The following is a 26,552-nucleotide window of genomic DNA, read 5'->3' on the forward strand; positions in this document are numbered from 1 at the left end:
TTTTTTTTTTTTTTTTCCCAATAATTTTACGTTTCTCTCTGTCTCTTAGTCATTCTAACTTTGAAGAGCGTGGATCTTCACTCCTCCCTTTGTCTGCCCTATGTCTTCTGACGTAGCTCTGTTCTGCGGTGTCCCCAGGAGAAGGGCCTCTGAGGACTGGACTGGCAGGAGGTGAATGTGCTGGTGGAATCACCACCCTCACTATTTTCACAACAGACGCTACCAGGTCCACTGACTCAAATTCATGCGCACGCCTCCCCAGCGCCAGAGAACAGCACTCACAGTCATTCTGCCTCGTTTGGTCCCACGGTTCAGAATCACAGTAGGTATTAATAGACGGACAAACTAGGATCTAGAGGTGCTGGCAACACACCACAGAGTTCAATTGGTAAGGAGATATGTGTATAAGAAGCAAACATAGACACTTTTTCCTTCAACATGCAAATCTCATTCTCATTGTAAATTTCAAATTCACCCAGGTATTTTTTATTAGTGCAAAACATAGCTAAGGTCCATACGGTCCACTCTCTAAAACTAATGAACGATGTACATTCAGTAATGCGGTTTCCTCAATCTCATTACATAATGTTTCTTTACTAAGAGTCAGCCATCAATTAAACGATACACTATTCAATGTGATATTGAAATTCTGAGCTGAGGAAATCATTAGTAGAGAAGTTTGTAAATTACAATCAGGGTGTTTAAAAATTTAGTAAATCTAATTTTATGTTGAATGGGATTTTTAAAAAAGCCTGGAAGGATCTAAATAATTTTTAATGTTAAGATGAGCTATGGTAAAAAAAAAAAAGTTCACCTTTTTTTTTGGTCCTATATGTAGGTGAGTCCTGAGAGGGAACATAACTCATAGCAGATCAATAATAAAGTAGAATAATTGAAAACGATGTCTTTCTTCATTAGCCTATGTAAAGAAATAAGTATCAAACTGCCAGAGCTAAGCTGTTCCATTGCTATAATGGGAATAATATAGATTTTTAAATTCTTCAATCTTTAGATCACAAAGCACCACTGTAACAGACAATTACTATAAATGATAAAACATGGTGTTTGGCATCGATTTTTAGATGTAAAGCAATACTTACTGATTTAGAATTTCTAGGCTCCAGCACCAGTGACAGTTTGTAAATATCATCTTCTGTGTGATAGAGGTCCAGAGAAAGCTACAACAAATTAGAAGGGAGAAATAATTATGTTGGATCGTATTTATGTACACTGCTGAAATATTTTGCAAACTGAATGTTTAATGTCTAATAATTTTAGTGAATGCAAAACAGTACAAAAATGGTGGAAAATAAAATTGGAAAGAGAAAAAGTTAAACCTCATGTGGTCATCAGCATCAACAAGGACCACTGACTCAATCTCTTAATATACTTATTGAGCAGCTCCTAAGGACTAAACACTGAGCTAGAAATAAGGCATCCTTGATGTTGAGAAGTAGGGGCAGATGCATGAAATAAGACTTGTCAATGTAATAAATGCTGTCTTAGAAGTTTCATTAGAGAACTGAGAAATAAAGCAGTGATTAATAGGTTTCTGTTATTTTAGGGCATTGTACTCAGTCCTGATGATATAAAATGGTATAAAATATACTTGCTCTCAAAAACCTGACAATTTATTGGAATAAATAGGATCTGAACACAAAAAGGTATATTCACATCAATAAAAGGCAACACATGCTAAATACGAAGTAAATTGCCCCATTCTAAGTGCTATAGAAATTGCTCAGGGAGGCAGTATATAAAGTGTGAGGGAGAGGTTTTGGGGTCAGACAGGTTTGAGTTCGAATGCTGAGCCTGCCACTGGTTAGCTCAGTGACCCTAAGCCAGCTATTTCTTTCTGACACTCAGTTTCTGCATCTGTAAAATGAGCGTGATCAGAAAACTCCCTAATGAATTAGATTTTCATCGGGATCAACTGGAAAAATACGTGTAAAATTTTATGTAATAAAATAATACACAGTAAAATTTTATGTAATAAAAATAATACACTGTAAAATTTTAAGAAATGAACTTTGGTGTCGTTGATGTTATTATTATAATTATAGCTGTTGCTACTAATATTATTATTATGTGTGGGGGCCACTGAAGACAGAAATAATCAAGATTGATTTATTCAGGAACTTGTGAATTGGGATCTCACTGGGAGGACTTGGACAAAGAAAGACAGAGACAGATCAGGGTAGGCAAGGACAATAAGACCAGGATTGGAGAGCATGGATAAAAGCTAGAAAATCTTAAAATGTATGGTCCCATTCACCTGAAATAGAAGTCATGAGACTTAAAATAAGCCTGGATAATTCCTGTATTCAATGTTAAGACACCTGACGAATCATACCATTTCATCAGCAGTGAAGATAAGCAAGTGCCTGTCCTTTCTTTGACCATGTAGGCGTGAAAAATTTACTTTACTCTTTTGTCTAAAGATAAGACTTAATATGTATGGATGTGGAATGAGGGGAAAGAGGAAGAAGAAAGATGCAAGAGAAAACTCAGAGGGAAAGGATATCTTTCAAAGATTTATATTCTTGTTCTAGCTTATTTTTTAAAAAGCTGATAATATAAAATGGCACTTTTGAATCAATCATTTGTTTATTCAACAAATATTTATCGATCACTTATTATGTGCCAGGGATCATTCTAGTTACTTTTCTAGCTACTAAATATAACACTTAAACTAAGGATGGCAGACAGCAGGTCATATATTGCTTTTCTCAGACTTTATCACTTAAAGGTGTTCTCTAAACGTAATAAAATTGACTTTACTATAATGGACACCATATCCACCTTCCCCTACCCAGCCATCACTCCTCCCTCTAGGGGCTCTGCCTTTTCACAAGAGAGGGCCATTCCCATGTCGCAAACTAATGCCTTAAGGAGCCAGCCTGTTATAAAAAAGAGTGAATTGGGATACGTGAAAGTGATATTTTGATAGAGATGCTGTTATGACAATTATTATTTGGAAAAAGGGTTTTTCCAGATGTACGTAACTTGGAGATCTTGCCTCTTAGCTTGACAACAAGGAAAATTTGTGCTGATAAGTAAAATCTGGCATTGAATCTCTGAGGTAGGCAAGCAATGGGGAATGGCATGGTCTCTGATGAATGGGAGGCAGCCACTACTCAGCTAAGGCAAACTATTGTAATCCTGACAATTGCCATGTCTTGATTTGTCAAGAAATATCAGAAAAATGGAGTTTTATGTGAAATATTCCAACTTTTAAAAACCGGTAACTAATAACAAAAATTGTTTATGATTCCATGTAAGCCAAATAAAACACATCTGCCGTGGGCAGTTGCCTACCGTTTTGTAAATTCCACAATAAAAGACTCTGCTAGGCTCTAAGCCGCATGAAAGCAGACAGTGCGTCCACCTCTGTATTCCCTGTCCCAGCCTGTTGCCTTGCATTGTGAATGTTACATGCATAGAAGGAAAACCAAGTAATTTCTTTTTTTCGAATTCCTTGTTATCAGGAGTTAATCCAGACTTTGATGAGCATGTTCCTGTCCTCCTGATTTGGCCTCTAATGTCTGGCCCTGGCATCTGGTAGAGAGGAGATGATAGCAGTGCCAGAACATCTGACCAGAAATTCAGATAAGCCCCACACTAAGTAAAGGAGATGCTCTCTCAAAAGACACAGAACACAAATGTTTGTTCTCTATTTATTATCGGTAGTGTGTACCTGGGCGTGTAACCTTTTTGAGTCTCAGTCTCCAGATCTGTAAAATGGGAATCGTAAATAACGGCTCCCTTCCAGGACTGCTGTGAAGCTTAAATGAGCTAATGCGTATCAGAGGGCTACACAGATGGGGACTGCAGGGTCTGGCTTCCAGTCACCGCAGCAGCCAAATGCCACTGTTGTGAAGATAAAGCTGTGCCCTGGGTGATGCCTGCTGACTCTCTGCTTCCCAGTCATGATTCTACTACTTTCTCAGATTTCCTCTGGGCTTTACAGCCCTGTACAATATGACCTGTTCTGCTTCCCGTACCATCTTTTAAAAAATATAGGCAGCTTGTCAATGAGATTTCAAGATTATTTCCTAGCGTCTAACATATTTTGAGTTTGATTGTTCTGAAAAATGTTCTGAGTCACTGCCTCACTTTGCTGCATTTTTTACACCCAAGCTTATTGACAAAGATGGTGGTGGATTCAGTTCGGACATTAGAATCGTAATGTCCTGGACATTACAATTGTAATAGCCTGGACAGGAGAATTGTGACATAAAATCCACTTGGTCACTAAACTATCTGCATTCACCAGTTTTGCAATTCTTCTTCTTTTTTTTTTATGAGACTGTAAAACTACAGGGGCTTTCCAGTTATTTGCATATACTCAGAATGGTAAAGATAACTGATAGATCTAAAAATAGCATGAAAAGAATCAAACTATTTCATATACCATGAAATGAGAAGCATTAGCTTTTAAAGTTCCTGGTATATTAATTGGGATCACAATAAAAAAATGTCTTCTCCAGATCTTTTCTGAAAAGAGGAACAATCTAATCCCCAACAGTTTGGGGGTGTGGTCTTCCTTCATGGGGGCCATTCAGGGGGCTAAGGTGACAGTGATTGATTAAAATGGCATACAGAGTCCCTGCCCTCATAGATTTTGTTCTGTAATCAACTCCTTTACGCATCCATAAAGAGGGAGAGACAAAGAGAGATTACTTAATTTTTACAGATGCAAAATAAAATATATGTCAAAAATATTTCCACATTACAAAGTAAATGTCCATCCTAGATCGGGGGTGGAGCGGGGTACCACTGGCATCTTTTTTTCTTTTTTTCCCAGCACAAAGGAATTATTACTTAACTTTTGTTTCTAGAGTTCAGGTTTCCAATTTGCACGCTAAAACTTTCTTTAAAAAATCCTTCAACATTTCTCTAAATATCTGTCATTAATGCTGCTTGCTGCATTTATAAATCAAAATTAATTTTCCTACTCCATCATTATCTTTTGTCTAGATGAGAAATGGTCTTGCATGCAGGCCCCTGCTCTGTGACGTTCTCCTCCGCATCATGGAGACAGCCTGGACACGGACATGTGAAAGCCAGGGCGGTCTGTACACATCACCTGTGTCTGTGGGTTTGTAGTCTATTTGAGGTTTCCACTCTGGTTTCTTATTCATGGAAACAGATTTACATGGCAAATGATTAATAAATGCAGGTGCCTGGATTATTGTGAGGTGCCTTTTCCCCCCAATAGAAAATGTCTGTGTGTTTACTGTTTGTCACACAAACTCAATCCCAAGAGATTCATGTTTTTGTGCCTTGGCCACTTCTGCTTTATACTGAGGGTGCGGCTGGCATCCCTGTGTACACTTTAGGGGTTCTCTTCTTTGGCAAACAATTATGTGCTCTAGGAACAGTTGCTGAGAAGGTGTAGGAGCCACACTCTTATTCCAGTGTGGCCGTCTTAGAGGATTTAGGTTCTCAGAGCTTCAGAAAGGTTATTGTTTTCATTTTCCATGGCCATTAAAGGAAGATAGTCAATTCAGTATTGCAGCCAAGTTTCAGACGTTACAGCGTTATAAACCTAAAGAGGAAAATTGCTCCTCCACTTGTTTAAGCAAAGGTGAGAATGTGGTTATGCTTCTTCCCCCTGAAAAAGAGGCAGCGAATGGTAAATGTTCTCTTCTACGCACCTGTTGTATCTATAAGTGCTAGGTCCCAGAGATCAGCTAAAGGTGTGTGCCACAAATGCCAAAAAATATGAATGGTAAGTGGACTTCTGTCATTCCTAAATGCAGCATTCAGTTCATTGTTGAGCCCCTAACGATGCCAGGGATCACGAGAGGTGCTGGGGACATGTCATGTATGAGACATGTAAACAGAAAAAGAATCTAATGCCAAGAGATATCTTGGGGTTTGGAGAGGTAACAGTGGGGAGCAGGGAGATCAGAGGAAGCCCTGGCATTACTCAAGGTGTCAACAACAGCAGTGCAGTGCGTGTAAACAGAAGCCGGTGAGTTGAGGACACACAGAAGGAGATGATTAATTACACGAGTGTGATAAAGGAGAGCGAGGGGCTGAGGACAGCTCTGGGGGTGCCTCTCTAAGAACCTCAGAAGCTGGAGCTGCAAGAGCAGAGATTGGGCTTCTCAAAGCAAAAGGAAATTTCTTTGCTCTGGGATTAGAGTCTCAAGTCATGTGGTTAGGGATGTGGGGTCCCCTCCCCTCATCCTTTGAGATTTCTCCCTATCCAGTTACCCTGAATTTAATCTCTCTCCCTAGTGAATTACTGGCATAGATCTCTTGTATCCTCTGAGAAGTGAGGTACAGAAGAGTTATTAGCACAAATCCTGGTTCCTTGGACTCACTGTGAGCAGGTTGATCAAATCCATGTTGGGTTCTAAGTGGTGAGAGGCATTCTGCAGGGAGACCAGTTCATTCAGGGTGACAGAGAGCTGGTGCATTTTCACAATGTTCACTTTGTTCTCCTCTGTCCAGTCCGGGAAAATGACATGGACCGCTATCAAGTCTTTCAAGTGCACGCCAAGGATGGGGATTTTGAAGCCATCACAGTCAGCAAAGGCCTTGCGATAATTGCAGTAATTGCCATTGGAGGAGACCAGCTCTGTCATTTCATTCCAGTTCTGGGAACAGATGGAAAGTAAAATTTTCAGACCGCCTTCCTTTCTGCCCACCCTCAGACCTGCAGTGTGTGGCAAGGAAATTCCTTAGCTACTGAGAGAAGTATCAATTGCACTAATGTTGATGCAAGGAAACATTAACCAGGAAAAAAAGAAAAATGTATTAGGCCAGGCTGTGAGTTGGACAGCCTGTTCCATTCTGCTACAATATAGAAATAGCCTACAGCTCTGCCTACCTATTGGGGATGTTGGGATGTTAAATAACATCATGTATACGTAAGTATTTTGCAATTAATGGAAACATTACGCTTCACAAATATAAGCATATATTGCATTACATTTAAAGTAAGTATATTAAAATTTCCCAGTTAGTCCAAGAAAGTTGCTTTGGAGATATTATTTGAAGGTTAATCTGGGACAATATAGAGTAGAATATAGAGTAGAAAAAGTTACACTGAGGTATGAGATAGCTGTGGTTTTAGACTCTATCGCTAACTAGAAGAGTGACCTTGAGCAAGTCATCTAAATATGGAGGGCCTCAGTTCCCTTCCCTGTAAGAAAGAGTTCAAATAAATAATTTTTGAAGATACTCTTGTGGTTCCAAGCCTCTCTGAGCCTCTGTTGAATTTGTATTCTTCACAACATTTAAAATGTGCTTTTTTTCTTTACTTGAAATTCAGTACAAAGCTAAAGGAAAATGAAACACTTACATAATGAACCCCATCATACTTGGAATAAGTGCAGTGTTTGAGGTCAGACAGCAGTGCTTCTGTGGTTTACATCTTCCTGTTTATATGGACAAGTTATTGTTGGTTGCCTAACAGCAACCAGACCTTTCTAAGAGACCCCAGTTTTGATCACTCTACTCTTCCCCAAAGCATCCCATGTGACTCAGATGGAGCTGTTTCCATGCCCAGGTCCAAGGATGGGTTGATTTAGCAGCATCATAATTCTACCCCTCCTGCTCATGATTGGTTCAGGAACATGTAGTTAAGCCATTCAGTATATTGTATTCTTCTGGCAACTGTTATCAGTTCAGGGGTGGGCATGTGACTTGAGATGATCCAATCTGCCTAAAAAGAAGATCTTTAATTCCATGAGGGCAGGGCTGTAGAGGGTTCTCCCCGTCTCCACCTTTCATGAACAAGAGAGTATGATTTTTTGTTGCTGCTGATAGCCCAATCAGGAGGGAAGTTAGACTGATGCAGAAAACAAAAACAAAAAACAACAACAGACAAAACATGTGATACTCAGAGGAAGAAGGCACAGCAACTGAGCCACAGCTCTGATCAGACCATGCCTGAAATTAGCCCCGCCTCTGAGCTTCCAGGTATGTGACAAGATGATTCATTTCCTTATTGTTTAAGCAATTTTGAGATAAAAAAAAAATTACAGTTGAAAGTGTCCTCACTGATACAGCAAAGGACACTCTTATAACAAAACCTTTTCCTAAGAATAAAATGTTATCTTTTGCTTAATAAGGAAAAATATTATTATTGTAATCTGGAAATAATATGGCAGAAAAGCTTAATTTGGGAAATAATCACTTTTTTAAATATACTTTTGTTCCTGATAACTCAGCTATAATATAAAAGAATTTCTATATCTTCTATACAAAAAGAATTTGTATCTTCTGCGGTGTCAAACACAGTGCCATGAAATAGAGCAGGCATTAAATGACTTCACCTGAGGAGGGGAAGGGAGGAATAATTTCTGTCTTATTTACCTTGTATCCTCTGTGTATATCACAGTGCCTGTCACACAGGAAACACCAAATACATATTTGTTGATTATTTACAACTACAATATGTTAATGGCATTCAGGTACTCTTTTTGGGACACTTGCCACCATCTCTAATCTGTTTTCCAGGTGGCATGGCTATTTCTTTCTTATTTTATTCCCCATGTGTAACCTATCATTGTCTAAGAAGAAAACTGTCCCTTCTGAGTGACATTTGTTAAGCATATCCTACCCCTAAACAGCTTACAAATGATTTTTTTTACTTGGAATTAGGATCCAAATCTACTGTACCTTTGTAACTTCTGAAGAAAGATGAGAATGGGTCTCCTTAAGGCGTGAAATGGAACTATGACTAAGGCCTCCCACCACTGCCATCAGGGTATTAAAATTTTTGAGCTGAAGGAGCTTCTGCAATAAAAAATGTTAATATCAACACTTTGTAACAATTTTCATATTATTCCAAGCTTTCTGAATTACAGGTGGATAAATGTACAATTTAATAACAGGAACCTACGAAAAATAATATCTTAAAATGAAATGCAAATAAAATCCACTAGAAAAATATATCAATCATTTCACAGAAAAATAGCTCCATTAAATGCTTTTAAGTATTGCCAATTACAAGCCATCTTCTTGCATGAGAAAAGTATGATTTGTTCATTAGACATTTATGAATAGTTTGATTGTCCTTTATATTGTAAACCCCAAATTTCCTCAATGACTTTTCTCAATAGAGTGAATGAACATCCAGAATCCTTTAAGAATTCCAGTCTAATTACCAGACATACATACCTTGGCAACATTGATAAATTTCGTGATGACTTCTGCCCTTTGCTGGGGAGTTGGTTTGCTAAGAACCATCAACTGGACCCATTTAGAGATTCCATTAAATAAAGCAATAGATCTCTCCAAAGTTGGGTTATTCTCCAGACAGCCATGGATGACATAGCTTTGGTAATCAGTGAACTAGTAAAGGAAGGTTTAGAGAGTCTGAATTATAATGAAGTCTTTGCAAAATCAGAAATTAGAATGTTGCATGAAAGTGAGATATTATTTCATAATAATGTAATGATTTCTTTCATTTCATATTTATAATGGCATCTTCCAAGTTTGGACATGCATGTACTTTTAGCATGTTATTTTGCCGCATTTCATTCTCCAGTTCAGACATACATCATTACACGTCAGTGTTGGTAGGTCAAGAAAGGGATAAGATTCAAAGTCACATTCCAGTGAGTCCCAAATTTGCTGGATTATAATATCCACCTGGGGGTATTTGCTAAAATAGTGGTTTCTAGGAACACCCTAAAGATTCAGTATCTGCAGAGGAAGAACCTAAGAATTTCCATTTTTCACCCATGACTGGCAATTCTAATGGTCAGGCAAGTCTGAGATACAATGGCATACATTACAGAAGAGTAAATGAATACAAATATAATGATTTCAAGTCACAATTTTGTCAAGTGTTTTAAAGAAAAAAATAGTAATTGAAATAAAGCATCTCTTTAGCAAAATAGCCTCATTTTCAGGAAGTCAGTACGGAGGTTATGCAATACTTATGAGCTTATCACACACACAGGGCCGGCGCTTCCTCTCATGGCCTGCCTGCAGGGGAATCAGTAAGGCCCTCTCCGAGTAGGATGACGTAGTAAAAAGAATCAGTCTTTCAGAAATCCATACTTCTAACCTCACATTCTTTGCAAAGAACAACATAATTCATTCCCTGGCATCTTGAAAAGGAAGGAGGAGGAGTGACTGCTCCAGGGTTTGATGAGACAAAGACAAAGGAAAGGCTGCTGGTGAACCATTGTGGAACTATTATCATAACAAGTGGGTAGTGAGTGGGTGGCTAGGAAGAGACCATCATCAGGAGAAAGAAAGGGGAGGTTGAGAAGAAATGCTATCACAACAGAGTAGGAAAGAAAATTTTAATTCAGGGTTTCCATCGCTGAGAAAGAAACAACCTGATGTTGAGATTCTCCTCGAAGCCTACGATTCCTATTTTCAACCTACACCCATAATTAGGCATTTGTACAAATCCCGACCTAAATAAATATTTCTTTCTCCAAACAAAGGGTCTAGCAAAAAAACTGTTTCCTTGGGAGAAGTCAATGGAGCTAAATATACCTCAAATGGTTAAATCTCTACTGAGTATTTAGAAAATCATGCTTTAATCCTATGAAGGGTAACATTGAAAATAGCGACAGAAATATAGCTCCTGAGCCATCAAATAAAGACAGGATAATATTTATTTTTGGTTGAGAGGGATTGTTCCTGTGAATTAAGGGCACTTTTCCAATAGAGCACAGTAAAAGAGGCTGCCAACACTTCAGAGTATGAAAATGCGGTTCTTGGGAAAGTTGGCATACTGGTTGTTATCCTTGGAAGAAAAAATGTCAAGTTTCTTACTGAGATCCTTCTAAAAGATTTATGCTCCAGAAAAGTGAGGTGTTCAGCCAATTCAATGGGCTCCAGATGGTCAAACAGCAGACAGGCTTTTCCCTTCTTGGATACTTTTTTCCTCTGTGTGACTCTTCTCATCCAGTCATAAGAAGGACTGTAAAAGGAAAGTGAGTCTGGTCAGTTGGTCAGTTAGCCAAAAGCTCATTTCACTCAATGGAAGTTATTAACCTACTGACTCTGTAACTCTTGGCCTGCTTCCAGGGGCTTGTGCAAAATACATGCCCTGCCCCGTGTATTTCAAGAATAAACCACTGACCTATCCCCAATAGGACATAAACTTCAAGTTGTTTTTCCAGACAGGGTGGGTTTGCACTGATTCATCCAGAATCTCTTACTTGGTCTTTCTTGTGGTCAGTAAGGTTGGGTCAGGGCTAGTGTATAAATCTGGGGGTTTATCAATATATAGATAGTGATTTAAAACATTGAGGAATCACCAGAACCTGGCTGGTTCTCACACTTCAGCAAGATATGGATGATCTGAAAAGCTTGTTATAAAGACAGAGGCAGGGACCTCACTGCCGGAGATTCTGACTCATGGGAATAAACCTGAATAATCTATATATTTAATGACATGAGTCCTGGATCACTCACTGTTGATCACACTTGAAGGAGTATTCTGGGAAAATAGGCTAGAGTACGAATGCCCAGGACACAAGAGCGTATATTTGCAAGATGGATAATCATACTTAGGGTTATAAAATAGTTTTCTTTATGCAAATTTAACTACTTGATATAAAACACTAGGCTAATTAGCACCACGTTCCTAATAACTGAACTAACTGGTTCATAGTACCTTTATGGTCAACATTTGTACAGCCTCAGGCTGACCTCAGATGCACCATGGTACAGGGCTTCTCAAACTTGAATGAGCATATGAATCAACTGGGGATCTTATTAAAATGCAGGTTCCAATTAATCAGGTTCGGGTAGGGCCTGAGATTCTGCATTTCTATTGAGCTCCCACGTGATGCTAATGCTGCCAATCCACAGACTCTCTATGAGTGGCAAGAGCATGGGAGACATTAACTAGATTCGGTAAGTACTGAGCCTCTATTATGTACCAAATGCTTTTACATGCCATCCTATGAACTTATTGGATGCTCACGATAACCCTATGAGAAAGGTACTATACCCATTTTACAAATAAGGCAATAGAAACTTGGAGAGATGAACTACGTCCAATGGCGCTCGTTGCAGCAAAGCTTTCCTCAAAAAAAGCACATCTTTATTTTGAAACGATATGGATTAAGGTCAAGTGAGGTCATCACTGCTTCCTCCCCCAAACAGTGGACTCGTGTTTGAAAGAAGCTTGTGCCACTCTTACATGCTGGATATATCGATGAGGCTGATGTGTTTTTCATATCCTAGTTGGCTAGCTGCTTCTCGAAATTCTTCAGTCATACGGATCAAACCAAGGTCCAAATTAAATTCTGCAGGAAACTTCAGAATCCAGTACCTGAAACGCATCAAACATTTTTGACAACCGGATTTTAAGCTGGACCTCTATGAAAACTATTGTATTATTTTACAGGTTATATCTAATGATACACATCCCCAAATTAGTGATCTCCTGTCCTCCATCAATCGCTTGTCCCTCCTTCAATCAAGGACCCAAGTCCACCGCTCCCATGCTGAGCCTCTTTCCAACTCTTTCCAGAAGGAAACCATTCTCTCAACTCATGGCAAGTAGGTGGGAATATGTATGGTGAGGGAGTAGAAAAAAAAGAATTTACTCTAACAGTTGGTGTCATTCCCTAATTACATTAACCACTGCTTGAGCTCTAGTCCAAAGAAAGATAAATTCTACCCCCAATGACAGAGGAGAGTCAATTTTAACAAAATCAGTGAAAGGGGAACCCGAGTGAACTCTGCTGTCGGACTAGGTCTGCGGCTCGGGGAAAAGGAAAGCGTCAACCGTTTCAGAACCAGAAACAAATTTATAAGGATATTTACCTCATGAAGTAGCAGATCTTTAATCGAAATTCATCACAGCTTTCCCCGCTGGCATTTCGGTACGTACACTAGTTAAAGAAAAACTCCTTGCACCTTGTTTCCTCTGCACACACCTGCCCTGTTTGATCAATTTAGGTGAATTCCTGATAAGAGGGCCATACTGGGAACAGTTGGGTTATGTGGATGTTCAAATGGGGAGAAAAGTGGGTTCTGATGATGTCGGCACTGAATAATTAAAACAATGTATTATTGCTCTGGAACATACTTTTTTGGTCTGGAAGAGAAGCCACTTATAAAATCTATTTTACCTTCCTGAGCACTCACCAAATGATGACTGTCAACTATAATTATAAATATACTACCAACTAGAGATAATTTAAATTTGGTGGTACATAGTAGCACCATTTTAGCCAAAAAGATTTTAGGATTAATGCCTTATATATGTATTCTAATTTCTTTAGTATTTGAAAATGTAATTTTCAAGTATATAAATACACAAGTTGTGTTGCAATTTATTTTCAAGTCTATTTATTCACACACTTTCAAACACATATTACTGAGCTCCTACTATATGCCAGGAACCATAGGTATGCAGTGAGCAAGGGATCTGAAGGGAGGAAAGTCTAAAGAAATGTCGATTCGCAGTTACAACTTTTATAAATCTTTCTTTCAGATACTCAGCTTGACTGTGCCATTTTTATTTGTATTGCATACATCAGCGGACACACAAATGATGAGAATGCTGTTTGGGGCACATTCTTCAGACAGTATTTGGATCCTAAGGTGGGGCGGGGCTGGACGGAGTCAATGTCACAGATCCATCAGTCTCTGTGCACTAGTCTCAATCGTGGGACCCGTGAAACCCTTGGGCCACTGGGGACTAGGATCTGGCTCACTTCCAAGGACCTCTGTTCAGAGAGAATGTCCTCTTACCCTCTCTAATATCTCCTCCTGCCCTGAGGTTGTGGGAAAGATGGAGGGAAGTAGTAGAAAGTGGAGGAAGTTGAAGTGAGTAGGTGGATGCCCCACTTGGCCCTAATTCCATTCCAGAGGCTCTCCCCTTCCAGGCTTCTCGCTCACCTGCAGGGCCCTCTGGGCTTGAAGCAGGCAGAGACTATAGCAACCAACATTAGCGATTATATAATAAACATTTGATATTGGGAAATGAAGCCTCCTTATAAAGTGAGACTATTTTGCCATTTTCAGTCATTTGGCTTTCAACCGCCTTTTAAGACTGCATTGTGTACAAAAGTTGATGAACTGCTAAAAGCCCTTATAGAACAGGGTTATTTTTTTTTGCTCTTACGTCAGAAGGAAATCTAAAATTAACATCAATCAACAAATTACAATAAACCTGCTAGAATGTTCTTTGTGTCTTGCCAGCAAGGAAAGATATAAAAACTTAGGTGGTGTTTGTACCTGAGCCAGATCATATTATTTTGGCTGGCATTTCCAAATGTCTAAATTGTATCCTCTGGGTCCACAATTTTGTCCTTCTAAAAGGAATAATTTAGGTCTCAGATCAGTGTTAAATATTCTTTTATTGTACTAACAGCAGAAATGTTTAAGACAGGTTAGAAACATTCAGCCTACAGCTTCTGTTTCATTTTATATCTAGTGATTATTTTCAAGTAGAGCCAAAACATCCAGATGGAGAGTCAACTGTTTGGTCCGTCCTCCAGATGTTTTGTCTAGACATCTATATATATTCACAAAACAGCTGGATAACTGACTGAAGACTGTTTATTCATCTTAATTTACTGGCTTTGGTTAGACACTCTCTCTACATAAACACAGAACTTGATTTATGATTGTAAAAATTACACAGTAGTTGAAAAGATATATGCAGAGAAGTTTTTCTGCCAATTCAGTGGAAGATAAATACCATCGATGCATCAGTAGAACTATTCTTGGCAAATAACTATTATTCAGCTCTCCATTGTCATCTGTTAAAAAATAAAATAAAATGAGGGGTGAGGAGGTAACAGCACTACTCTTCTCTTTTTCCAATACTAGCAGAGAAACATTAGTGTCAAAAATTTTTCATAGATCCAATTATCATTTTCCTCCTATTTCTGCTGGTGTTTTCTTGCATGTTAAGTGGGTAGGTCTCACCTTTCTTCTGGTTTAGGGTCGTCAGAATTTAGCAAATAAAAATCCAGGACACTTAGTTAAATTTGAATTAAGGTAAACCACAAATAATTTTCTGGTATAAGTATGTCCCCATGCCTTATTTAGGACATACTTATACTAAAAATGTGGTTTATCTGAAACTGAAATTTACTTGACTATCCTGTATGTTATACGGCAATCTTACTCTGGTCTAACTCTTTCTAAAAACAATTCAGCAAACAACTCCTGTGTGACTATTTTTTGTGCAAGAAATAATCCAGAATGCTGAGATGGATCCATAAACAACATAAAAAGCACATAGCTGTAAAGTCTATCATGCAGTAGAAGATAAAAGACGTATACGAAATATAGAATGCAGCAGATTCTGCTACCCACACTTGTCTAAGCCAAAAGACCAAGAAATAATCACAGCATCACATACCATATGCCTTAAGAAAGTTACAAGGGGCTGTGGGAGGGCAGAGGAAGCCTTCTTGACAGGGAAGATTAGAAATAGTATTATGAACACCAGAAATGACATCTGAGATGAGTCCTGAAATGGAATTTCAGTGGAAGAGGTATGATAAAGGCACGAAGGTAGAAAGATGCAGGGAATTGTCCAGAGACATTCAGCGGACAGTGTGGCTGTGTTATGAGCTGTGGACAGGAAAGGGAAGGAAATGCAGAGGGTAGTGATACTGGGGAGATAGATTGGGGTCAATCGAAAAAGTCTTAAATATACCAAGGTATGGAGATTGCATTCTGTTCTACAGCGATGCTTTCCTCTGAATAGGAGGAAATGACAGCGTCAAGATATACAAAGGGGAAAAAAGGCTCATACCAAACATCTCAATGCAAGTGCTTAGCAGTTCATCTAATGTTGCTGCTTTCCCAAGTCCACTTGACCCCATGGTTATTTAGCCGCTGTCAAAAAACCAGAGACATTTTTGGCATCAGACAGACCATCTCCATAACCATGCAGGTTGGTGATGTCTGTGCTTAGTGGTGGTCTCTGGCCTTAGTTATACTTCAAGACTCTAAAGAAACAAGAAGAAAAAGTGATCAGACTAGAGTTAAACCCATTGAAGCATCACTTTCCTACCTGAAAAGATAATGATTTTCATTGACTGTATCTCTCTACAAGAAAAGTGGCAGAGACTGCATCAACCACCATGATGGCGAAATGTTTGCTAAGCTGTCCCTCATCACATATGGTGCTTTGAGGCCACAGAGATGGTCCCTATTAAATCTCATTTTGCAGCTAAAATTTTTTTGGAAATAATATTTTATACTTCCTTCATATTAAGTGATAAAACATCCAAGAATATTATAAACATTACTTGGTTTAATATTATTATGAGCAAATAGAGAAAGGTGAATTTTTAAAGTGCAAATATATATTTATGAGCATTAGCCTCAGTGATTATAATCGTGTTCAACAACTGATTAAAAAATCTTATTTGCCTAAGTTCTTCAATAGTAACACTATTATTAGTAGTAGTAAAAATATTAACAATAATCTATTGAATACCCACATACTAAATGCTTTACATATGTTATTCAACTTGACCTTCATGGTAACACTCTGAAGTAGTAATTATTACTCCCAGTTTACAATGAGGTCATGGGATTTACAAAGATTCGGCAACTTGTCTAAAACCACACAATTATAATTAAGGCCTAGAATTGGGACTCGATTCTAAAATTAAGTTTTGGGGTTTCCTTTTTCCCTTTTATTATTCCCCCCCCCCAGTACAGATATCATAAGCTGCCATAATTTACCCCTAATCTAGTGTGAAAGATATCACTCTTACATATCCTCTCAGAAAGAGGATATATACCAGATTATCTATCACAGAGGTAGAGGAAAAATGTAGAGATGACAGATGTCTCATTTTGTAGCACTGTCATGTGGAAATAGAATTGGAAACAACCTCTCAGAGTTGCTTATACTGAAAGTATCTCTGCTGGGGACACATCATTTTATTTTACAGAGCAAGTAGAATAGGCAGATTCTTTTAAATCTAGAAAGCTGGCAGGAACTTCTGTCCTAATAATGTTTACTAAAAGCTGATTTAAGTTAGGAAAACAAGCTAAAAAATGATGCCAGGTCCATATTGGGCTTGTAGAAATCCAGAAATCATTATGATGTAAGACAATTATCTACTTTGGACAGTTTAGTAGGTAAATGTGGCCACTGGCCATTCATCTTATGACCTGTTCAAAGTCAATGTCTATTTTACTTTCAAAATTAACTTACTCAACTGGCAATCATTGAGCACCTAACATGGGCTTGGCACTGGACTAAGCACTGAGGCTGCCGAGATGAATAAATCATTGTCCCATCCCTGCCTTCAGTGGGGTCAGAGTCAACTTCAGAAAACAAACACATAAATGAACTAAGAAAAAGAAACTAATGTCCGTATGTACAGTTGGGGCATATGTACAGATGGGGCATTGAAGAGAAACATTTGAATGAGTCTGTTCTCCAGGCATGTAACTCTGGAGGAAACATGTTTCCTGTGTATTATTTCTGTATAAGAAGCACATTCTCATGCTGAAGATACCACTCTTAGAGCATAAAAAGAAGGGTTAGTTCACATGTGCAATAAAAATAGCAAACACTAGATTGATATTCTCCCACTTTTGCTGCAAAAATGGTTTGAAAAAAGGGAATATTAAAGTTGTCTGGAACCCACACTTTTGCATTTCTTAACCAAATGACCTTACCTGTAAGGCCTTTTGTGACCACCCTATTTCCAATAACAGCACCTCTTTCTCCACGCCCACCTCTCACTTGGCATGTCCTACCACACTTCCTGGATTTATTTTTTTTCTTAACACGCATACGCATCTATGTATTATGTATTTTACTTGTTTATTTGGTTTTTAGTCTCTCTAGCATTATAAACCTAAGCTTCATGAATGCAGCGATTTTTGGTTTTTTTTTCTGGCGTAGTCCTCAGCTCCTAAGATTTTGCCTCTCACATAGAAGATATTAATAAAAGCATTTGCTAAATTAATGAATGAGTGGATGCATGGATGAAGAAATGAATAAAATAAAAATTGTAAAAAGTTTGTCTTTGAATATGTGTATGTTTGTATGAATGTGTATCATAAATTCTGAAGAGATTATTTTTTAGTTTGTTTTCCTAACTAAAATCAGCTTTTAGTAAACATTACTAGGACGGAAGTTCCTGCCAGCTTTCTAGATTTAATAGAATCTGCCTACATTTATAATAAGAACTTAGGACCTCTTCCAGGACATTTTGGGGCAGCACTTGTCTGATTTCCTTAACGTAAATTCTGTCAATCCCATTAAAATTCAAGATTGGGCAAGTGACAAGTTTGATCACCTTCGTGTATATACAGACGCTTTTTATCTTGTTAACTTTTATTACTGAATAGTAGATGTATTACTTAGAACCAAACAGCCCAGATCAATTAAACTAGTTTCTGAGGTCAAATTCAAAATTATTCAGCTGAGTTGTTTGGAGAAGGTGTTGACCTTCCACAGAGGGTTAGAAGTAACCTGGTACCAAAACCGTATCACCGTGTTTTGAGTTATATTTGTGTTCTGCAAAGAAGCCAGCACATGAGAGCCAGGTGAGCTAGGCAATGCAGTTACAATCTATTTCTATAATCAGTAGATATGTCTATGTCCATGCTTAGCATTCTGTTGCCTGTACATTTACCTGAGATCTCATTTCACATGTGTGGATATGATTGTGCCTGTAATCGCTTTTTCAAAAGTAAAGATTCTTTATTATAAAAGTGATATACATTCATCATTTAAAATAGTAAGGAATAGGAAAGGAAGAGAAGTTACCCATTATGTCATCATCCAAAGAGAACTCATTAATATCATGGCATGTTTCTGTTAGGTTTTCTAGGCGCATTTATTTTGTAGAGTTTCTTACACGACCTACAATAGTTTAAAGAAGTACATACCTACTGGTTCCACGCAGATAGATTTCCAGGTCTGAAAGAATTTTAAGGGCAGTTATCATCATTGGAAAGTGCATTGGGAACGTAATCTGCAGTGATGGCTTATCCAACTTAAATAGTAAGTACTTTGGAGAATCTGAGAAAAGAACAGAAAGACAGAGTTAAGTAATAGAAACCCAAAAGAATCCACAGTGTGTTAAGAATTTCCCCAAAAACTTGAATTACAGGTGGTTTTGAGATTTCGTCTAAATTTTACCCATGGAATCAAAGAGAAAAAAACATTCAAAATATTTATTTGGTGATGTGATATTTTGAAAACCAAGCAGCTTTAAAAAAAAAAAAAATTCAGCCTATTAAAAACCTACCAATGTGGCAAAATCAAAATTTATACACAAAATTTATACGCAAAATCAATATTTTACACAGTGTAAAATATTCTTTTAGTCCAAATATACTTATATCAGTGGATTACTCATTAAGAATGTCCAAACACTGACTTTGAAATATTAGTAAATCTCTAAAACAGTTTGTTGTGATGATCCTCAAACTCTGAACCTAAATCATTCCTGACCGTCTCAACGTAAATGTCAATGTTATTTTTGTCCAGGTTGTTTAGTCTTCCAATGGTGTAGGAGTTGCTTTATTGTTGATAGGTACTCTCTAGCTGCAAGAAAAATTCTTGCTCCCCAGCATAGACATTTTCTCACAAGTCTGAAAAGAACACAATAAGCCAACATTTCCCCAAGGCTTGAAGGATTTCTGAGAGAAGCTCTCACTTCTAAGAGCAATAGAGTTCCGTCCGTTGTGATTTCCAAAGACCACGATATGTTCATGCAGCTAAAAGACTCTCATTGAACATGGCCAGTGAAGCCTCTCTCTTCAAAAAAATCCTTGTGAGCTTGCTTAGGACAATGAGAACTGTGTTTCCAATTTTAGAAATAGTAAAAAGGAGCCAATTCCATGCAACTATCTATTAACAGATATAAATTAGCACCCTAGGCTTTTAACTCTGAACATTTCAAGTTTTAAAAAATTGAATTTGAACACTAAGTTTTACTTATCTCCAAGTAAAAGGCGATTAATACTGCTTAATTTACTAGATTGTTTAAAGAGTTAGTGAGGTATCATATAAAATGTACCCACCATATCGCCTGCAAAACACTAGGTGCTAGGGGAAGGTGTCTCTCTTTGCCCACGTACCTCTTCCTTTCCAATATTTTAAGTTGAGGACTTAAGTCGAAGTAAAGGACCAATGTGTGGAAGTGATAGAAAGAGAGATATTAGTTTAGAGAAGGGAAAATGAAATAGAGAAAAAATATTGTGGCACTAGAGTCTCTAGTAGTGGGTCAGGTAGCCTCACCAGCAATGGAACCCCATTCTTGAAAGTTCTCCAGCCAAAGAAAGGTAGCAACTGTCAGAGATGCTATAGACTAAATTCCCAGGTGGTGTCCAGGAAATATAACTAACTGGCAGTGAAGGTTCCTTCTGGATCTAGAATTGCAGAATTTATAAGATGAAATATTATAGTTAGTAGGTATTCAATGAATAGTTTTAAAATGATATTGGCCATATTAGAACTTCCAAAGATTGTCTTGTCTATAGCATTATCTCTATTCCAAGAGAAACAAACAAAAAAAACCCTTGAAGTCTCTTCCCTCCTAAATGGCAAGTACTGTCTTTGTATATAAATGACCATATATATGTCTTTACATTCATATGACCTTCATATGGAGACAAGGAGTTTTCTCTAAATGTCTAAATTCATTGTGAAAATGGGTGGTAAGTATTACAAACCTTTAAGCCTTAAGGATTAATGACTAAGGTGCCATAGAGTTTGTTTTTCTGGGAAGATTCAAGCTTAATTTTCTTTTCTCACCACAGACATGAAATTTAAAAAGTTCTGCAATTATAGTCTCTGAGACTCCATAGGAGAATCAAGATTATTGAGTTCAGTAAGAGAAATGACAACAAAACTCTGAAAGATAATTTATTTGACAAATACTGTGAATCTATTAGATACCAGATACTAAGCAAAATACTAGAGTGGCTGGCAGAGGAGGCTGGGAGTGAGCAGAGAGGGAAGGATAAATTGGTGACTGAGACAGACACAATTCTCGCCGTTATATTTTAGCAAAGAATTAAACAAGTAATTACAATAAATTATCCTACAAAAGGTAGTGTGCTAATTTAGACTAGGAACCAGAGGAGTGTAAGCTAGGTAAAGAGTGGATGGAAAGATGTCAATTAAGACATTTAAAATGACTGAAGTGTTGAATGTGGCAAAAGATGAGACTGAAAAATCAGTAGGAGTAGCTCATGAACAGTATTGTGAGCTATATTAAGAAGTATGGACTTCATCTGAAGCCCAGTGGGAAACATTGTTTTAAAGGCAAGGAGAGTGGCATGATCGTATTTGGATTTTTTAAAGATCCCTCTAACTGCAGTATAGAGAAGAGATTAGTAAAGACCTATACACTGAAGATGGGAAAACCAGTTAGTAGTCAATTATAACCATTCAGGAAAAGATGAGTGTGGTCATGAGGTGGAAAGGAGTTCTTGGTTACAGAATAGATTTTGAAAACAGATTCGACAAGATTTGCTGATCTGTTGGCTCTGGGGAATGAACAGAAAAGAGGAGTTAGGGATAATTTCCAGATTTCTAGCTAGGCATTTGGTTGGGTTATGGAGCCACTCCTCTGAGACTGAGAAGACGATTGGGGACGGGGAAGGAGTGGGAAGTTCACGGGAGGCAAATGGTGAATTTAGTCTTGGACTTGGTGAGTTTGAGATGTCTGAGACATCCAAGGAGAAATGTTAAGTTAGCTTCTGGATACCTGTTACAAACTTCCGAGTTGACACCTGAGCATGTGTGAGTGCTAAGAATCAGTGGAAAGGGAAATTTAAGGGACAGAAGAAAGAGAATTTAATCCTTGTAACGAGGTCTCTGAGAGAACAGGGGTGATGGACTCATGGACAGGTGGAGAGATTTACCTGAGGTAAAGCAGAGGGTCATCTCTTCCAGTGTGACAGCAGAAAAGAAGAAAAAATGGGTATAGATATAGGTAAATTTGTACTTTTGATAGCGGGAAGTCAGAATTCCTGTTTGATGTCTTCTATTTATTCTAAAAAGAAGAAGACAAGGTCATCTGCTGGAAGGTCTAATAGGGATAGGTCTGAGTTTTATCAAGAAGAGAAAATGTGCAAAAGACGTGAAGAACAGAAAAGAACCCAGAAGTATTGAGATTATTCCCAACCAGAGAAGAAGGCTAATGTTTTTCTTCTGGAGTTTGTTTTGAAAGGAAGTTTAGTGTTCCTTGTTACCTGGGTGACATCACTCATTTGGGTCAAGTGTGTGAAATTATTTAAGGTAACTTTTCTGGACTAACTTATATGGCAAGTTTCTTCTGTGTGGAGCAGGCAATTCTGAGTCTCTGGATTTATAGTCCAGTTTTCATAAGTATTAACACATGGTTTCCATAAGGATGAAGCTCAGAGCTAAAGCATGGCTGGCATTTGCTAGGCGGTTCCCTCAGAAGGGCATGGATCCTGGCACCCACTTCGCCTATCTTTGCTTGAAATGGAGAAGAGGAAGACAGACACTACGGGAAATGAAATAACAAAGAAGTCATTTACCTCCCACCCTTTGACTTGATCCAGGGTATTTCATTCTGCCAACTACAGCCTCAGCCACCATCCCATGTTCCCCACCCTCCCAGCCAGGCTTTCTGTATCTCTGCCCCACCACGTGCCCTCTCCAATGCCCTCATTATCTGTTGCCTTGGGAAAGGTCATAAATCATAAGAGACATTAATGTTTTGTTTGTTTGTTTGTTTTTCAGTTCATTCTTCACATTTGATATTCTTTGGTTATTGCTCCACTGGTCCTATTTTAATTTCCTTTCTTATTTCTCTCAACGTCACCTCATAGTTCTTTGGATTTCGCTTTCTACTTTATTCTCTGTAATCAGTTCCTATCCATAGCATGCTCTGTCGCAATCACGTTGCATCACTGTGTAGGCTGCTTCTATCACAAACCGACTGGGATAGTACGAACTTAGGATATGAGCCCAATGCTTACAGCAAAGTTAAAACACTGTAAATAAGCCATGATGATGACCTAGAAAATAAGCTATCATTTATAGATAGTAGAGGAATATCCCCAAAGGTTAGTCAAACAATGACAATATAGGATAGTCATGGATAACGTTGTATTTAATTTTTTTTCTTCTTGCCTTGGATGGGTTTATTTAATGTGATAATGAAGTTTTCCTGGGTTTTTAATTTTTTGTTGTTTGGTTTTTTTTCCTGCAAAGAGCTTTTACTAAATTAATGGGGCATTCATGATCAATGTTGTCTTGAATTTTAGAAAACTAATAATGAGCCTCTACAAATACCACTTGTTGGTGGCATGTAATGTGATAGACAATGTTGGAAAAATCACTTCTATTATGTTTACATCTTATAAGACCCTGAAAGCTGAGTATTATTCTCTCCATTTCATGAATGAGGAAATTGAGGCCTATAGAGGTTAAATTACTTCTCTGTATCAAGTTCCAAAACCAGGTCCATCCTAAAATTTATAGTTTTTCCACCATCCATACAATTTTAACTGTTGTTAAGGCTTGCCTATTAGATCAATTTCTAGCCATTGCATTGTCTAGAACAAATATTTATTATTCCCTCTGCTTAGCTTCTAAGCATTTTATCACTGGCTCTATTGTCTGAAAATGAATAACTGTCATTATTAGAGCAAGCTTGGCAATTCAGGGACTCACTGGTACCAAATACTGAACAGAAGTCAATAACAAGTTCAGAGCTCATTTCACAAGGCCTCCTTGCATTGTTTGGTTAACAATTAAGTAACAAGGTTAAACTGCATTTTACTTATTTTTTCTTGGTTACCAGTATTTAACATTGACAACCAAACTAACATATTTATAGCTGATATGAGTTGGATAAGAAATGAGAGTCTAGAAGAAGCTCTAGTAATAAATACCATGTAATTCCAAAGTCCCACCAAGGAAGTGTTGTCCTAGCATTTGGCTGGAGCAGAACATGGAAGAGAACTGAGATCAGACATTTGCATTCAGGTGAATTCCAGAGGGACCTATTCAACAACATGGAAGCGCTATGACCTACTATAGTTATTCCAGAGTTCAAATTGTAAATAACATCCCAAAATGAGGCCTAGAATTAGGAAATGTTTAGCTTGGAAGTTAAAATTTTAAACTTTGGGAAAATAGTTTTTTGTTGTTGTTTGTTTTGTTTTGTTTTTTTAAAGATCAATGTTTTCTTCCCCTAAAGATGCCAAAGATATCCATGAGAATCCTGTCTATGGCACTACGGTCCGGAAGGACTGGTTCCAAATCCCCTGAAAGAAAGTCACATTTCCTTACCCTTCAGTTGTTCATTTGCTTCTGAATGAGTTTGATGACAGGGAAGTAGGAGGTGGGCGAAGTCACCTTTCTCAGTGCTCCTGTGCCAGTCACTGTGCTAAGCACTTTATCCAATGAACTCTGCAGCTCTGGGTCCTAATCCAGAAATCCAGAAATAAATAAAATACAGCTAAACCTTGTCCCTTCATTGTTACCAAAAAATGCAAGGAGGCTTTATGAGATGAGCTCTGAGCTGGTTATCAACTTCCTTTCAATACTTGGTACCAGCGATAATGTGCTCGTTCATTTCTTATGTGCTCACTGTGAGCAAGAATACATGTTTAGATAACTGCTCCAAGGAAATAAACTTTTAGGAATCCTCTTACTGGGGCCAGATGACAATCTCAGAGGATAGAATCTACACAAAGGAGGCTCCATGTAATGACGACATTACAGAGAAAGCCTCTAAGAAGCAAGAGAGTACAAAATTTCTCTTTAATCTACCGTCACTCTGTGCGGCGGGTGGAAGCCACCTGTCTCTGACAATACCAGGAAAGGATTTTTAAAACCTGAGTTCTAAGTTGCTACACAGGAAAGCAACAAGAAACACTAACAATGAAAGATTGCCTGCAAAGGCATCTCCATGCTCTCAGAGAAAAGCATTTGTTTTGTTGAGCAAAAGGCCAATGATTGAATATCTATCTACCAAACATTAAGTGCTGTACTATGGGCTGGAGATATAATGAGCCCGTTCACAAAGGCCCACATCCCCATGTGGGAGACAGCTTATAAACCAGTGATTATAAAATAATGAGCCTGTTGAATGCAGTGTCAGAGACACATGCTTAGAGTGTTATGGGAGCACAGAAATGGGACTGAATTCACCCAAAGAGATGCAGGAAGGCTTCCTGAAAGAGGAGACACTTGAGAGTATTAATTTTAATGGGTCATAAAACTAAAACAGAAAATATCAGCTAAATGCAGTGGCGTCCAGCAGTGAAATGGCTGGAAACATCTGAGCATGATTCCAGAACTGCGCATGGGATAGATACCACCAATCTGCTGTCAAGAAACTTATCATCATGTGAAAAAAAGAAGAACACATAAAAGACAATATTTAGAACTAGAGCTGATGACAGTAAAATGACTGGGGTCTGGTGGGACCATATGAATTCTGAAGTGTTTTTAGATTTAAAAAAGCGTAAATAAATGAATGTACTATGAAAAGCAGAGGGGCTGTACAATGCTGCTTTATTATTATATTATTATTCATTTTATTATCCAATTTTGCTATTGATAGTGATAAGCTTTAAAAGATAAATCTCTTACATCATTTTGATGCTAACTTTTGTATACATAGATACAGACCTACTTGAAGATGTAATATTAATTTCTCTTTCCTATTATTATCTAAGTGAAAACACTGCCCTTGTTTATAAACCAGTATGTTTACAGCACTCTCTTATGGGATGGTAAAGTCTCAAGTTGAAATTACTTCTGAATCACAGATTTGGAGCTTGACTTTTTATTGGACCCAAGTAAAAGTAAAGTATAGGAACAAAAAAAGTTTTAAAAATTATTTCTGTACGAATTGTATTTACACAACTCAAAGCCCATAATTAGGTTCCACCTAATGACATTGTCATTCTCTTTTATTTCAGAGGTTTTTCCTAAAGCAAATGTTCCTTTCTTTCTCAAAAAGGAAAACAAATCTCAAGAGATGGTATTATTTTTCTTCCTCCTGTCTAAGGCTATTAACTAATTTCACCTTACTCCTGAAAAGAAATTATAGTGCATACCAACAAAAGAGAAAACATCAGTGGCTAGAAAATTTCAGTAGTATCTTAGGTCCCGTTTAACTTCTCTAAGGTTCATGTTTATCATTTCTAATATAAGAGAGATGTTATTACCCTTCCCTCCTCATCAGATGAATAACAAAAAAAATCATTTGAAAAAGATTTTAAAAGCATAAAATATAATGAAAAAAAGTCTTAAAATTAAAAACGTTTCAAACTATATTTGTAAAGTGGTTATTCAGAATTTAGAATGTATTTCCCAATTAGAATAGATTATTATGGACTAATATAAATGGATTAATAGCAGATTTACATATGGAGGACAAGAAGGTCTGTGGGGCTCTGTCAAAAATGCTGATAAGAACTTTCAGAATTCTCAAGAAGTTTAAAGGCTGATAGTACTGGTTCCTTAAATGCCAAATTAGCTTGCAGAAATTGTGTAATTCCTAGAAACATGAATCCGATGGGTATTTTTTACTCATTAGTGGATCTAGAGAGACAAAGGAAGAGAAAGAAAGATGGAGAGGAAGATAGCTTTTCATAAAATCGCTATTAAA

General features: G+C 37.7%; 1 protein-coding gene across 8 annotated transcripts in view; it reads right to left on the reverse strand.

The window, feature by feature from the left end:
• The window catches only part of RASGRP3 (RAS guanyl releasing protein 3), an 84,958-nt gene that overhangs the window by 17,386 nt on the left and 41,020 nt on the right, over positions 1-26,552 (reverse strand). For all 8 annotated transcript variants that reach the window (XM_039887430.1, XM_039887431.1, XM_039887432.1 and 5 more), the window contains 10 exons: positions 18,829-18,961; positions 15,719-15,914; positions 14,609-14,711; positions 12,766-12,828; positions 12,137-12,268; positions 10,759-10,906; positions 9,142-9,315; positions 8,641-8,757; positions 6,336-6,611; positions 1,101-1,178 (listed from right to left, as the gene is read on the reverse strand). In XM_039887430.1, the coding sequence (XP_039743364.1) occupies positions 1,101-1,178; positions 6,336-6,611; positions 8,641-8,757; positions 9,142-9,315; positions 10,759-10,906; positions 12,137-12,268; positions 12,766-12,828; positions 14,609-14,711; positions 15,719-15,788 (1,161 nt within the window). In that variant the 5' untranslated portion in view covers positions 15,789-15,914; positions 18,829-18,961. The remainder of the gene's footprint in view (positions 1-1,100; positions 1,179-6,335; positions 6,612-8,640; positions 8,758-9,141; positions 9,316-10,758; positions 10,907-12,136; positions 12,269-12,765; positions 12,829-14,608; positions 14,712-15,718; positions 15,915-18,828; positions 18,962-26,552) is intronic.

This window comes from Pteropus medius, unplaced genomic scaffold (assembly GCF_902729225.1).
Source record: "Pteropus medius unplaced genomic scaffold, Ma_sr-lr_union100, whole genome shotgun sequence".
NCBI classification, from domain to species: Eukaryota; Metazoa; Chordata; class Mammalia; order Chiroptera; family Pteropodidae; genus Pteropus; species Pteropus medius.